The 12,600-nt window shown below is 43.9% G+C and overlaps 1 protein-coding gene across 2 annotated transcripts in view; it reads left to right on the top strand.

The window, feature by feature from the left end:
- The first annotated feature begins 763 nt into the window (after window positions 1–763).
- The window catches only part of slc43a1b (solute carrier family 43 member 1b), a 48,342-nt gene continuing 36,505 nt past the window's right edge, over window positions 764–12,600 (top strand). Inside the window, exon 1 of one of the 2 annotated variants that reach the window (XM_079238329.1) lies at window positions 764–881. Coding sequence is in view for 1 of the 2 variants with exons in the window: in XM_079238328.1 (XP_079094454.1) it covers window position 881 (1 nt within the window). In the remaining variant the exon portion in view is untranslated. The remainder of the gene's footprint in view (window positions 882–12,600) is intronic. The other variant, XM_079238328.1, reaches the window with a different exon arrangement.

Below are 12,600 nucleotides of genomic sequence, written 5' to 3' on the forward strand. Positions count from 1 at the left end.
AAACCTATAGAAAGTTCTGAACAACCAAAAAATGGTTGAAGAATAATGCCAGACAATAGTATGTATTCACATAATACATAATAATGAAGAGAAACAGGAAAACTTACATGTGAATTCTTGGAAAGCCTTCACACAATAAGAAGCTGAATAAATGCAGAGCAATAGCAATATGTGAACCTCAATGCTTACAGCATTGGCACTTATAATAACACAGAGTAGATATCAAGAATATATTTCTTTACTAGTTCATGATATCTCCAAATGCCTTTAATTCAAGATAGCTGCATTAGTTTTTGGGATATCTTAAAATGAGTTTTACTTAGCTAGAATAACAGTGTAGAAAACCTGAACTAGAATTATGACTAGTCAAAAATATGTTGTAGATATCTCTCACTGGGATAATGAATAGTTGTAATTCAGATGTGTATATCTATAACTGGGTTGTGGTTATCTTGAAAGGGATTTTAAGTGATGTCAACATCCAGTCTTTATTATCACCACATGATGGGAGCAGTGAGCAGGTTAACTGGCTGTACTGGTCAGACTAGTGTCAACAGAAAAAAATTCATTTAAACTTTATTTTAAAGAACTGAAAGCAGAAAAGTGATTTTAAAAAAAAATAGATCAGGGAATTAGTGCCACAGTATATTATGTGTTTTTTGTGTGTTTTTGTATGTAACAGGGGTTAGGGGGAGGGTGGGGGGCGTTAGGCACTGGAGCTCCATTTATAGGCATAGTAATAGTCATTCTGAGCTGTGCTGTGGCAGAGAATACAGTGGTCGCACAGTGGAAAGGATTTCTGTATCAGAGAGTATTTTTTCCTGCTGGAAGGCAGAAACATCAGCTGGATGGTCTCTGTTTTCTGGACAACAGTTGGAACAGTAAGTAACCTTTTCTCCTCAGCTCTTCTTTCTGAACATTTTCTGCAGCTTGTAGTTATGATTTTTAGCTGAGATTGCTCATCCTGACATTCACCACACATATGAGTCCAGATGAAAGGATGGGACACCCCACATGATGTCGTTGCCATTTTCATTCAAAAACAGATATAATGTTTTTAAGCGAGAAGTCTCATAAAAAAACATGCAACATGAGTGAAATCTTCACATAATCACATAATCTTCACATTCGGATGTTTGTGATGTGCAGAGCCAGCCCAAACTAAGTCACTTTTTTGGGCCTTTGCACCACCAGGGCCCTCAAGTATGCTTCATCTTCATCTTCATTTTCAGCTACTTATCCGGGGTCGGATCGCGGAGGCAGCAGCCTAAGCTGGGAAGCCCAGACTTCCCTTTCCCCAGCCACATTTGCCAACTCTGCAGGGGGGATCCTGAGGTGTTTCTAGGCCAGCCGAGAGATATAATGCCTCCAGCGTGTCCTGGGTCTTCCCCGGGCTCTCCTCCCAGAGGGACGTGCCTGGAACACCTCACCAGGGAGGCGTCCAGGAGGCATCCTGACCAGATGCCCGAGCCACCTCAACTGGTTACTCTTGATGCAGAGGAGCAGCGGCTCTACACTTGGCTCCTCCCAGATGACCGAGCTCCTCACCCTATCTCTAAGGGAGAGCCCGGACACCCTGCAAAGGAAACTCATTTCAGCCGCCTGTATATGAGATCTCGTTCTTTCGGTCACAACCCACAGCTCATGGCCATAGGTGAGGGTAGGAACGTAGATCGACTGGTAAATCGAGAGCTTCACATTCTGGCTCAGCTTCTTCTTCACCACGACAGACCGGCGCAGAGTCTGCATTACTGCGATCCGTCTGTCGATCTTGCGCTCCATCCTTCCCTCACTCGTGAACAAGCCCCCGAGATATTTAAACTCCTCCACTTGATGCAGGACCTCACTCCCAACCCGGAGAGGGCAATCCACCCTATTCCGGCTGAGGAACATGGTCTCAGATTTGGAGGTGCTTATTCTCATCCCAGCCGCTTCACACTCGGCCGCGAATTGCTCAAGTGAGAGCTGTAGATCATGACCAGATTAAGCCAACAGGACCATGTCATCTGCAAAAAGCAGAGTCCTGAGGCCACCAAGCCGGATCCCCTCAACACCTCGGCTGCGCCTAGAAATTCTGTCCATATAAGTTATGAACAGAATTTGTGATAAAGGACAGCCTTGGCGGAGTCCAACCCTCACCAGAAACAAATCCAACTTACAACCGGCAATGCGAACCAAGCCGGCAATGCGAACCAAGCTCTGACACCTGTCGTACAGGGACCAGACAGCTCGTACAAGGGGGTCCAGTATCCCGTACATCCGGAATACCCCCCACAGGAGGCTTCTGGGGACACGGTCGAATGCCTTCTCCAGGTCCACAAAACACATGTAGACTGGTTGGGCGAACTCCCATGCTCCCTCCAGGACCCCAAAGAGGCTATAGAGCTGGTCCGCTGGTCCACTGTTTCACGACCAGGACGAAAACCACACTGCTCCTTCTCAATCCAAGATTCAACTATCCGGCGGACCCTCCTCTCCAGGACCCCTGAATAGACCTTACCAGGGAGGCTGAGGAGTGTGATTCCCCTGTAATAGGATCACACCCTCCGGTCCCCCAGTCTGCCAGTCCAGTGGAACTGTCCCCGATGTCCATGCAATGCTGCAGAGGCGTGTCAGCCAGGACAGCCCCACAGCATCCAGAGCCTTAAGGAACTCCGGGCGGATCTCATCCACCCCTGGGACCTTGCCGCCAAGGAGCTTTTTGACCACCTCAGCGACTTCAGCCCCAGAGATAGAGAGTCCACCCCTGAGTCCCTCAGTCTGCTGTAGGATTGAGGAGGTCTTCGAAGTATTCCCTCCACTGACCCACAATGTCCAGAGTTGAGGTCAGCAGCTCCCCAACTCCAATGTACACAGTGTTGATGGAGCACTGCTTCCCCCTCCTTAACCGCCGGATGGTGGATCAGAATCGCCTCGAAGCTGTCCGGAAGTCTTTCTCCATCTGAGCCAACTCACCACCAGGTGGTGATCAGTTGACAGCTTTGCCCCCTCTCTTCACCCGAGTGTCCAAGGCATGTGGCCACAGGTCCGACGACACGACTTCAAAATCGATCATAGAATTGCGGCCCAGGGAATCCTGATGCCAGGTGTACATATGGACACTCTTATGTTGGAACATAGTGTTCGTTATGGACAATCCATGACGAGCACAGAAGTCCAATAACAAAACACCATTTGGGTTCAGAGGGGGGGGACCATGCCTCCCAATCACTCTTCTCCAGGTCTCACTGTCATTGCCCACGTGAGCATTGAAGTCACCCAGCAGAACAATGGAGTCTCCAGAAGGAACACCCTCCAGCACTCCCTCCAAGGACTCCAGAAAGGTGGGTACTCTGAACTGCTGTTCAGTGCATAAGCACAGACAACAGTCAGAACCCGTTCCCCCACCCTGAAGACGGAGGGAAACTACCCTTTCATCCACCGGGGTAAACCCCAACGTGCAGGCACCAAGCTGGGTGCTGATGAGAATGCCCACACCTGCTCGGTGCCTCTCACCATGAGCAACTCCAGAATGGAAGAAGGTCCAGCCCCTCTCGAGGGTACTGGTTCCAGAGCCCAAGCCATGCGTCAAGGTGAGTCCAACTATATCTAGTCGGAACTGCTCAACCTCGCACACAAGCTCAGGCTCCTTCCCCATCAGAGAGGTAATTCCACATTCCACATCCCTAGAGCCAGCTTCTGCAGCCGGGATCGGACCGCAAGGGTCCCCACCCCCTGCTGCCGCTCAACTCACACTGCACCCAACACCTACAGCTCCTCCCACAGATGGTGAGCTCACGGGAGGTGGGGCCCATGTAACCCTTTCGGGCTGAGCCCGACCGGGCCCCACGGGCAAAGGCCCGGCCACCAGACACTCGCTGTTGTACCCCACCCCCAGGCCTGGCTCCAGAGGGGGTTCCCGGTAACGCGGATCCGGGCAAGGGAACATTTCTGCCCAGGTTTGTTGTCTTCATAGGGGTCGATGAGCTGTGCTTGGTCTGGTCCCTCCCCTAGACACCTGTTTGCCATGGGTGACCCTACCAGGGGCATAAAGCCCCCGACAACATAGCTGCTAGGATCTTCGGGACACACAAACCCCTCCACCACGATAGGGTGACGGCTCAGGGAGGGGTGCCCTCAAGTATGCTTGAATCTTCAATATTTTTTTATTTTTAAAATAATTAACAAATAACTAAGAAAAGCACACTCAAATATACTTGTGAATAAATAAAAATGAAAAAATGTGAACACACACAGCAATGCGGTTTTATGTTGCTGTAAAACTGGGGAAGACCCAGGACATGCTGGAGAGACTACATTTCTAACATGGCCTGGTATTGCCTCAGGTTTCCCCATGACAAGCTGGCAAATGTGGCTGAGAAGAGGGAAATCTAGGTTTTCCCGCTTAGGCAGATGTCCCAGCGACCCCACTTCAGATAAGTGAAAAAAAAATTTAAAAATCAAAGACAGTCACACCAGCATTATTAAAATAGCTGTAAAAAATACAGTTGTGATGAAGGTCTGCATGACATTCTTTCCATTGGTGTCATATGATTGTTGTTACAAGTATGTGTGTGCATATATGTTCAGTATGTTTGTGTTTGTGTGTACATATACAGTATTTGCAAATACCAATTTGTAATTTCCCAGTTTTTCTGCTTCAAGATGATTCTGCAGCATTTAACCTGCTTTGTTGTTCCTTAATGTGTTCATACATGCATATTATCAACTTTTATTTGATTTTTATTGTAATTTCCTGTCTTTCTTATACTTCCTATCAACACTGAAAGGATCACACCTCATTTTGTACCTTGTAAAATTCTGCATTACTACAATACGAAGAGTAAACCATGAGCCTTTCTGTTTCTATCCATACTATACTAGTCATTGATGTGATCGTTGTTAATGCTCATGAAGCTGAACAAACCACAAAGACCTCAACTTGTTTAGAAATAAAGTGCAGAGTTTGTTGTGTCCACTGAAAGATCTTGTTCCTGTAAGTAATTTTTTTTGTGGGTCAGGATCAGATCAAACTTTTGACCAGTGTTGATTTTAGAGTAAATTTCATGATATGAATCTGTGTAATGCTGTCTGGACAAATGACATGTGTACATGTGTGTGAGATGAGTGACACCTGATAGCTGCAGCTGGGGTTCGAGCCCCACCTATTTGGTTTGGTTCCTGACAGCTTCTTGACTGCCTTTAGGGTAGCATGCTTGGACACATAACTAAGCTGTTTGTGTTTCTGCCATATGTATACATCAGCTTTACATAAAGAAACCCCATTTAATGTGATTACTCACACAAGTGCGCTGCTTCTGGATAAGAACATGTTGCCTTTCTCATCTCTCCCTAACAATCACATAAAACAGTAAAATGAATCTATGTCCACATTTTCGATTATTTTCTTCTCTTGTGGCTCCTGTGGTCTTCTGCTGCATCCTGATCCTGACAACTGCTGCTTGTTGGAGAATTTCTCTTCAGAGCATTCTCTGGAAACACTGGAGATGGTCATGTATGAAAATCCCAGCCCTGAATTCAGTTCCAGCAAATACTCAGATGCTCAGTTTGAACTTCAGAACCATGTCTGTATAGCCAAAAGGTGCAACATCTGTGTAAACAGGATGTAGAACAGGGGATAAGAAATGGAAATATTTTATTCTCTACTAGGAGTCCTAAGAATGCCTACAAAACTAAAATCTCTCTTCCTGCCCTTGAAGAAGGTGGGTGCTTTTTCTCTCTCTCCCATCCCCACTCTGCTGATTTTGTCAGTCTGAGACTCTTTTTGCATGTCCTTCCGGATTTAAAACCAATGATCAGGTCAGCTGATCTCAATGCAAATGATCAAATCTTTTACCCAAAGAATGGGCGAAGGGAAGCTTGCATGTCCTGACAGAACACATGCAGTTGGATGCATGATAGATTCACGAGGAAAGTGGAAGGTCATGTGTCTGTAATCGTGGGGACTGAGAGGTAAGACTAGAATGTGAAAAAAAATGACTTGGTGAGAGCACACCCTGTATTTCCAAGGAGGACAGGAGCAAGCCAGTTTCTATTTATGGTAGTTATAAAACAAGTCCAAACAGTTTATATACTGCTCAATTAAATAAAATGACTTGAAAAGTTTGATTTAAAAAAAAAAATGGACTAAAACTAGTTGAAATAATTCAATAGCTAACATGGCACCACCCAAGAAAACGGCAGGTAAAGTCTTGCAAAATGCCAACCAGTCCTCCGTTAGACCTGCAAATCTTCTGCAGTCACACGCAACAGACCACCTAAAAGAATAAAAATCATATGCCAAAACGGAGGGTACAACACATTTAGGCCTTTGGCTACTCAGGTAGACTGTGTCTACAATATTCACAGGCAGAGTTCCCTCCTGCCCTTGCATGTATTCCACATCACCATGTTTGTCCAATCCCTTCTGGCTGGTCCTGATCCTCGTTGCTGGCACACTGGGAAACCTCAGCACAGAATACAGGGCAGCAGTGCACACTCCCAAATGTGGCGCAACAGCTCTACTGCTCCCACCAGCGTTACTATTACTTGCATGGGGCTCACACAGCTGGCAGAGCTTTCACCCTGTTGCTGCGTGTCCATCGCCTCATAAGGGTTCCTGTCCCAGTGTACCTGTGGTTCGTATGGCTTATTTTCCAGCTCACTGGTTGTCAGCTCTGCTTTGTGTCTCCCCTTCATGCCTCCTGCTCCCATTTTTATACATATATATATAGGTCAGTCTGGGGTGAATCATGTGATCCATGGTAACAGGGGATGAACCAGTTTACCGGCAAAGTTAAGACACAGCAACTAAATCATAGGCAAACAGTAGACAATAAAGATAAAAAAAACAAAAAAAAAACCCCGCACAACAAAAGCAAAATAATATTAGGTCCCTTGTGCCAGATCACATGTGTGTCACTTCTCTCTGAGGAGGATGTGGAAGATGTCTGCAATATCAGATTTTTGATAACTGGGTTTCTGCTGTTTGGTGTTTGGCGGGTTCCTGGTGTATCACAAATTTTGGAAGATTTGTGATGCACAATGCCATGTAATCAGCATTTAGACTCAAGCGTTGATTAAGCTGTACCATAAACTGGTTGACAGTTTTGCCCAAACTGGCAGACTGATTACAGTTCCAGAGCTCATCTGTGGGATGGGAAACAAACTTGGAGAAGCTGTCAGCTCAGTTAACTTATTCTTGATTTGGCGGTTTCAAATTCTGAGACCCCCAAGGACTTCAAGCAGGAAAAACCAAAAAGAAATCCTAGTCTGACCAAAGACAGATGTTGTTATCTGAATCTGGCGTCAAATCTCCTGGAATGTAATGCTGTCTGATGCTCAGTCTCACCCTCCCTGACTTCCCATCCACACAGACCTGTGGACCTTCCTAAGTCAGCTTTCCCAAGGTTGCACCATTCCATCAACAGGTGGTGGAGACTGGAGAAATTAACTGGAAGAAAGTTCACACCCCTACACACACACACACACACCCTCCTATACCCCTATCCAAACACAAATATGCAAACTCATGGTCACATTCACTGACATACCCCCTGATGACTCATCACCTTTGTCAGACCCCTCCCCTGCTCCCTTCACTACTGGACAGCAAGTTGGATTGGATACACTCATGGATGGCTTTGTCCACACTAGACTGTCCCAAAGAAACCCTGTTCCCCCTCCTATGTACTTTCTTCATGTTGTAACTTTATGAATATTAGCTTTTGTATTGAGGTGTGGCAGGTACCAAAACCCCATCATCAGTGCTAATGTCTCACTGGCCGATGATTGAAATAGCTTCCTTGCATGCCTTGAGTCCCACAGATCTGGTGCTCCCATCTGCATTCAATAGCACTTAAGTGACTCTCGACCAACATGATGTGAGGAGAATACTATGCTAAGTGAACCAGAGGAAAGCTGTCAGCCCAAACAGTGTTCCTGGTAGGCTACTTTTGGTTTTCAGCCCTTGGGGAGCCTCACCTCTATGGAGCTAAATCAGGGCCAATTTGTTTGTTTATTTGAAAAAAATATTTGAAACTGATTAAAATTCATTTGAAAATGAAAGTCAAATTTTTACGGTGAACTTTGAAAAACAGGTAATTGTATACAAAATAAAACAAAGTGGATCCAATGTTAGTATCAAATTTAATTCCAAAGGGGTTATATAATTTATTTTTGAAACACATTTTTTCTAAAAATTAATTTTCAATATTAAATTATTTTGCGAGTTTGAGATTTTATTTACTCAGTTTTAGAATCTAGCGATTCAAATTTAGACTTTTTTTCTGTCATTTTCAAAACCTCATTCACAGTTTCACATTTTTATTTCACTTTGCTCTTTTGATATTTAACTTTCAGATTCCTGTTTTTCAGTTTCAAACTTTTGGCCCTGATGTGGCGTGTGGGCGGGGCTAAAGATAACGGGAATGATTGACAGCACAGCGCAGGAGGCTGACAGCGTTCCCTTCATCATGTTGCCTTCAGGAACCGTAGAAATTGCCATGATTTTTTTAAACACCTGCTGCACAAACTATTATTCTTCAGTAAATCGAAAATACATCCTGTGGAACCAATAAAGATAAGCTATTAAAGTTGTGTCAGTCATTACTTTATACAATTACGCTGCAAGAGTGTTAAATTATGAGCATTTCTCACAACCACGTCACGGGTGACATTTCCCACGCTCCTCAAACTAACGCGACCGTATCTCATGGGAAGATGGCGGCCTCTTCAGGTAACGCAGTCGGCACTAACGATCAGGTAAGTGTTTTTTTTTTTTTTTTTTTTATAACTGCACCTAGTCCTGATTGTTTGCATCTGTGTTACACAGAGATGAGCAAAGGGAGAAGACAGTTTGTCCATCATGACAATGCTAACGACCACTGTTTTCAGTTTGCCAGTCAGCAGTAGTTTAATTTAATTTAGGCAAGCTAAGCAGTGGGAACCACTACAAAAGATTTTCCACTTAACAAATTTGTGTGCATAACACACGCGGAAATGTGTAGTTTGTATTAACAAGTGAAGTAATGTAACATTATATCCATTTAACTTAGGAGCAGCTGAAAAGAGAGCTTCTTCACCGACTTCTGAATAAAGTTTCCCAAGTCTTGCACAGAAAGCCCCTTGATGAGGACTATCTGCATTTTGTTGTCAACCACGAGATGATGCTTTTAAGATCTTTGTCCAACCATGCTGAGATCCCTCAAGATGTTATGAATGCCTTGATGGAGTTGTCAACCCTTGTTAGTATGGAGCATATCGACTCGACCCCATCTCAAGTGCCAGTGTTGGAAGGAGAGCTCGGACGACCTAAATATGATGTGTCTCCTCATCAACTACAGGCACTAACAGAAATGGCCTTATCAGTGCCCCAAATTGCAGAACTTCTGGGAATATCTGTCAGGACAGTAAAACGGCGCTTGCAGGAATATGGCATTTCCATCAAGCAGTGCTACAGTACACTGACTGATGAAGAGCTGGACAGTTTAGTTAGGTCAGTCAAAGCAAGAAAACCACATGTCGGATACAGGATGATGAAAGGAATACTTCACGCCATGGGTCACCGTGTCCAGTGGAAGAGGGTGTCCTCATCAATGCATCGGGTGGACTCTGCAGGTGTTCTCTCAAGAATGACAAGGCTGGGATGTGTAGCCCGCAGGACATATTCTGTTCAAGGTCCTCTTCACTTGGTACATATTGACACAAATCATAAACTTATAAGGTAGGATGATGTTTACCTACAGTTTGTAAATGTCCGATGATATTTCTAAATACTGGAATATGTTATTGATTTTTAACAGAGTTGTCTGTTGGTACTTAATAAATGAACTTTTTTTCCCCCACAGATTTGGCCTGGTAATATTTGGAGGGATTGATGGCTACTCAAGAAAGGTGATTTTCCTCTTTCTTTTTATTAGGCAGTTAAAGATGAAAGTGAGATTCTATTCCATTTCAATTCAACTTTATTTATATAGCGTCAAATCACGGCAATGCCATCTCAAGACGCTTTACAGACAGAGGGGAAAACATAATGAAGGCCAATTCATAACAGCCTATATAAGGAAACCAACAGACTGAGTTGGAGGTCCAACTCAATCTCCCATCCTGAGCAAGCACACTGGTGACAGTGGGAAGGAAAAAAACTTCCTTTTAACAGGAAGGAAACCTCCGGCAGAACCCGGCTCAAGGACAGGCAGCCATCTGCCTTATGACATTTTGTTAGGATGTCTGCTAAGCTTGAAATAACTCGAGAGACGGAGCTTCATGTACATTCTTTATTGCTGAAAAACTTGTACTACGCTTTTACAACCAAAACTACGTGCCTCCACACCAACGTGATGACGTAAAACCTCTGCGCCATCTTATGACCACCACTAATAAATGGCTCGGTCTGATGGCTTGATCTGAACATTACATGCCTCTGCTGTGTGGGGGAAAGAGGACAGAAAGACAACAGGAACTGCTACTCCCGGCCAGGGAGACCTGTTGAGACAGGAGACATACATGTTAATGATGCAACACTGTTATTGGGGGGGGGGGGATAAAAGAGAGAGAGAGAGAAAGAAGCTCAGTGTATCAGGAAATGTCCCTCAGCAGTCTAAACCTATAGCAGCATAACTAAGGGATGCTAACCATCCCTAGCTATAGGACTTATCAAAAAGATAAGTCTTCAGCCTAGTCTTAAAGGTGGGGAGGGTGTCTGCTTCCCTAACACTAACTGGGAGCTTATTCCATAAGAGAGGGGCCTGATAACCAAAGGCTCTGCCTCCTGCTCGGCTCTTTGAGACTCTAGGAACCACAAGTAAGCCTGCAGTCTGCGAACGAAGTACTCTGCTTGGTATATAAGGAACAATGAGGTCTTTGATATATAGTGGTGCCTGGTTGTGGAGGGCTTTATATGTAAGGAGAAGGATTTTAAATTCTATTCTAGATTCAACAGGCAGCCAATGAAGAGAGGCTAAAACTGGAGTAATATGATCTCTCCTGCTGGTTCTGGTCAGGACTCTGGCTGCAGAAATTCTAGTGACGATGCTGGTGAAGTGGTTCAACATTAAATTGGCTGTATGATACACCAATCTTCCTGTCTGACAAATTAGTCCAAATATGTTTAGACTTGTTAAGATTACGTGATTAGAAAAGGCTTAGTTAACTACTCCTTTAGAGATATTTTCTTCTTTTGCATTTGAGTGGAGGGCAGATTCCAGCTACTGCTACCTCATGCAACTTACTTTATTTACTTTTGATCTTTTAAATGTGTCAACCTTTTAATTTTACCCAGAAAAAGCTTTGATTAAATTTCCACTGAATCATATTTGTATCTCTAGATCATGTACCTGAGTGCCGCTACTAATAACAAAGCAACCACTGCACTTAATTTCTTTCTTGAGGCTGTGCAAAAGTATGGCTTTCCATTAAGGTAAGAAAATGATTTCATTGTGATTATTTCCAACATTTTACTAATCTGCCAGTTTGATTCTTCACAATAACCTTGAAACCCTCAGCCAATCAGAGAACAATTTCTGTCAGATAAAGTTCTGTCTGTCGTTCCATTGTATACATTTTGATATGAAAGTTTTGTAATATACATGTTCAGTTGTGAATTGTTCAAATTTTAGTAAAGTGTTTCCAAACTGACTAAACTTAAACTGTTAATCTTTTAATGTGCAATTTATTTTCAGAGTGCGAGGTGATCAAGGGGTGGAAAATGTTGGGATAGCAAGATGCATGTTCACCATCAGAGGCTGTGGAAGAGGAAGTTTCCTGTCAGGCAAGAGTGTCCACAATCAAAGGTATATTTAATATTTTCATAGTTTTCCCCAAGGATTAATAAAACAAGGTTTCATTTGTTTTTCAAGTTGGCAACTTATGAGGAAACTTTGGCATACTTTGATATCATTGAACAGAATAGAGCGCTTGTGGCGAGATGTGTGGATGGCTGTTACAAGCGTACACTATGAGAACCTTCACAACCTTGAAGATGAAGGCCTTCTGGATCCGTCTGATGCTGTCCACATGTTTTGTGTCCAGCATACATTTCTTCCACGTCTGCAGAGGGATCTGGACGTCTTTAGGCTTGGCTGGGATAACCACCCTTTAAGAACAGAGCACAATCTGTCTCCACAACAGCTGTGGACAGTAGGACTGCACCAGAATCCAGTCGATGCTCCAGATGGAGAAGAGGTACAAAATGAAAGAATTAAAAATTCTACAAGCTGTTTCTGAAGTGTGTTTTAAAATGTACACAGGGGAAAAACACAAATATAGCAGAAAATAGCACTTTCCTGGTCAATCCTGGTCCTCAGAGACTAACGCCCTGCATGTTTTTAGAGGTAACCTTAGCTAACAGCTAACACACCTGACTAAAATCGGTTCATTGGCAGACTTGCAATGTACACGATGAGCGGTTTATTTAATCTGAACCAGGTGTGCTGGAGTTGGAAGGAACTAAAACATGCAGGGCAATGGTCTCAGAGGACCAGAATTGAGAAATGCTAAGCTAGATCACTCCTTTGGACCGTTCAGAATGAGACAAGAAATGAATAAGAAGCCTAAGTGATTTTTTTTCCCCTTCACTTTACTTTATTTCACATATGATTCAGGTGGAGGTGTGGATGGATG

The sequence above is a fragment of the Telmatherina bonti genome, assembly GCF_933228915.1.
Source record: "Telmatherina bonti genome assembly, chromosome: 3".
Classification (NCBI taxonomy): domain Eukaryota; kingdom Metazoa; phylum Chordata; class Actinopteri; order Atheriniformes; family Telmatherinidae; genus Telmatherina; species Telmatherina bonti.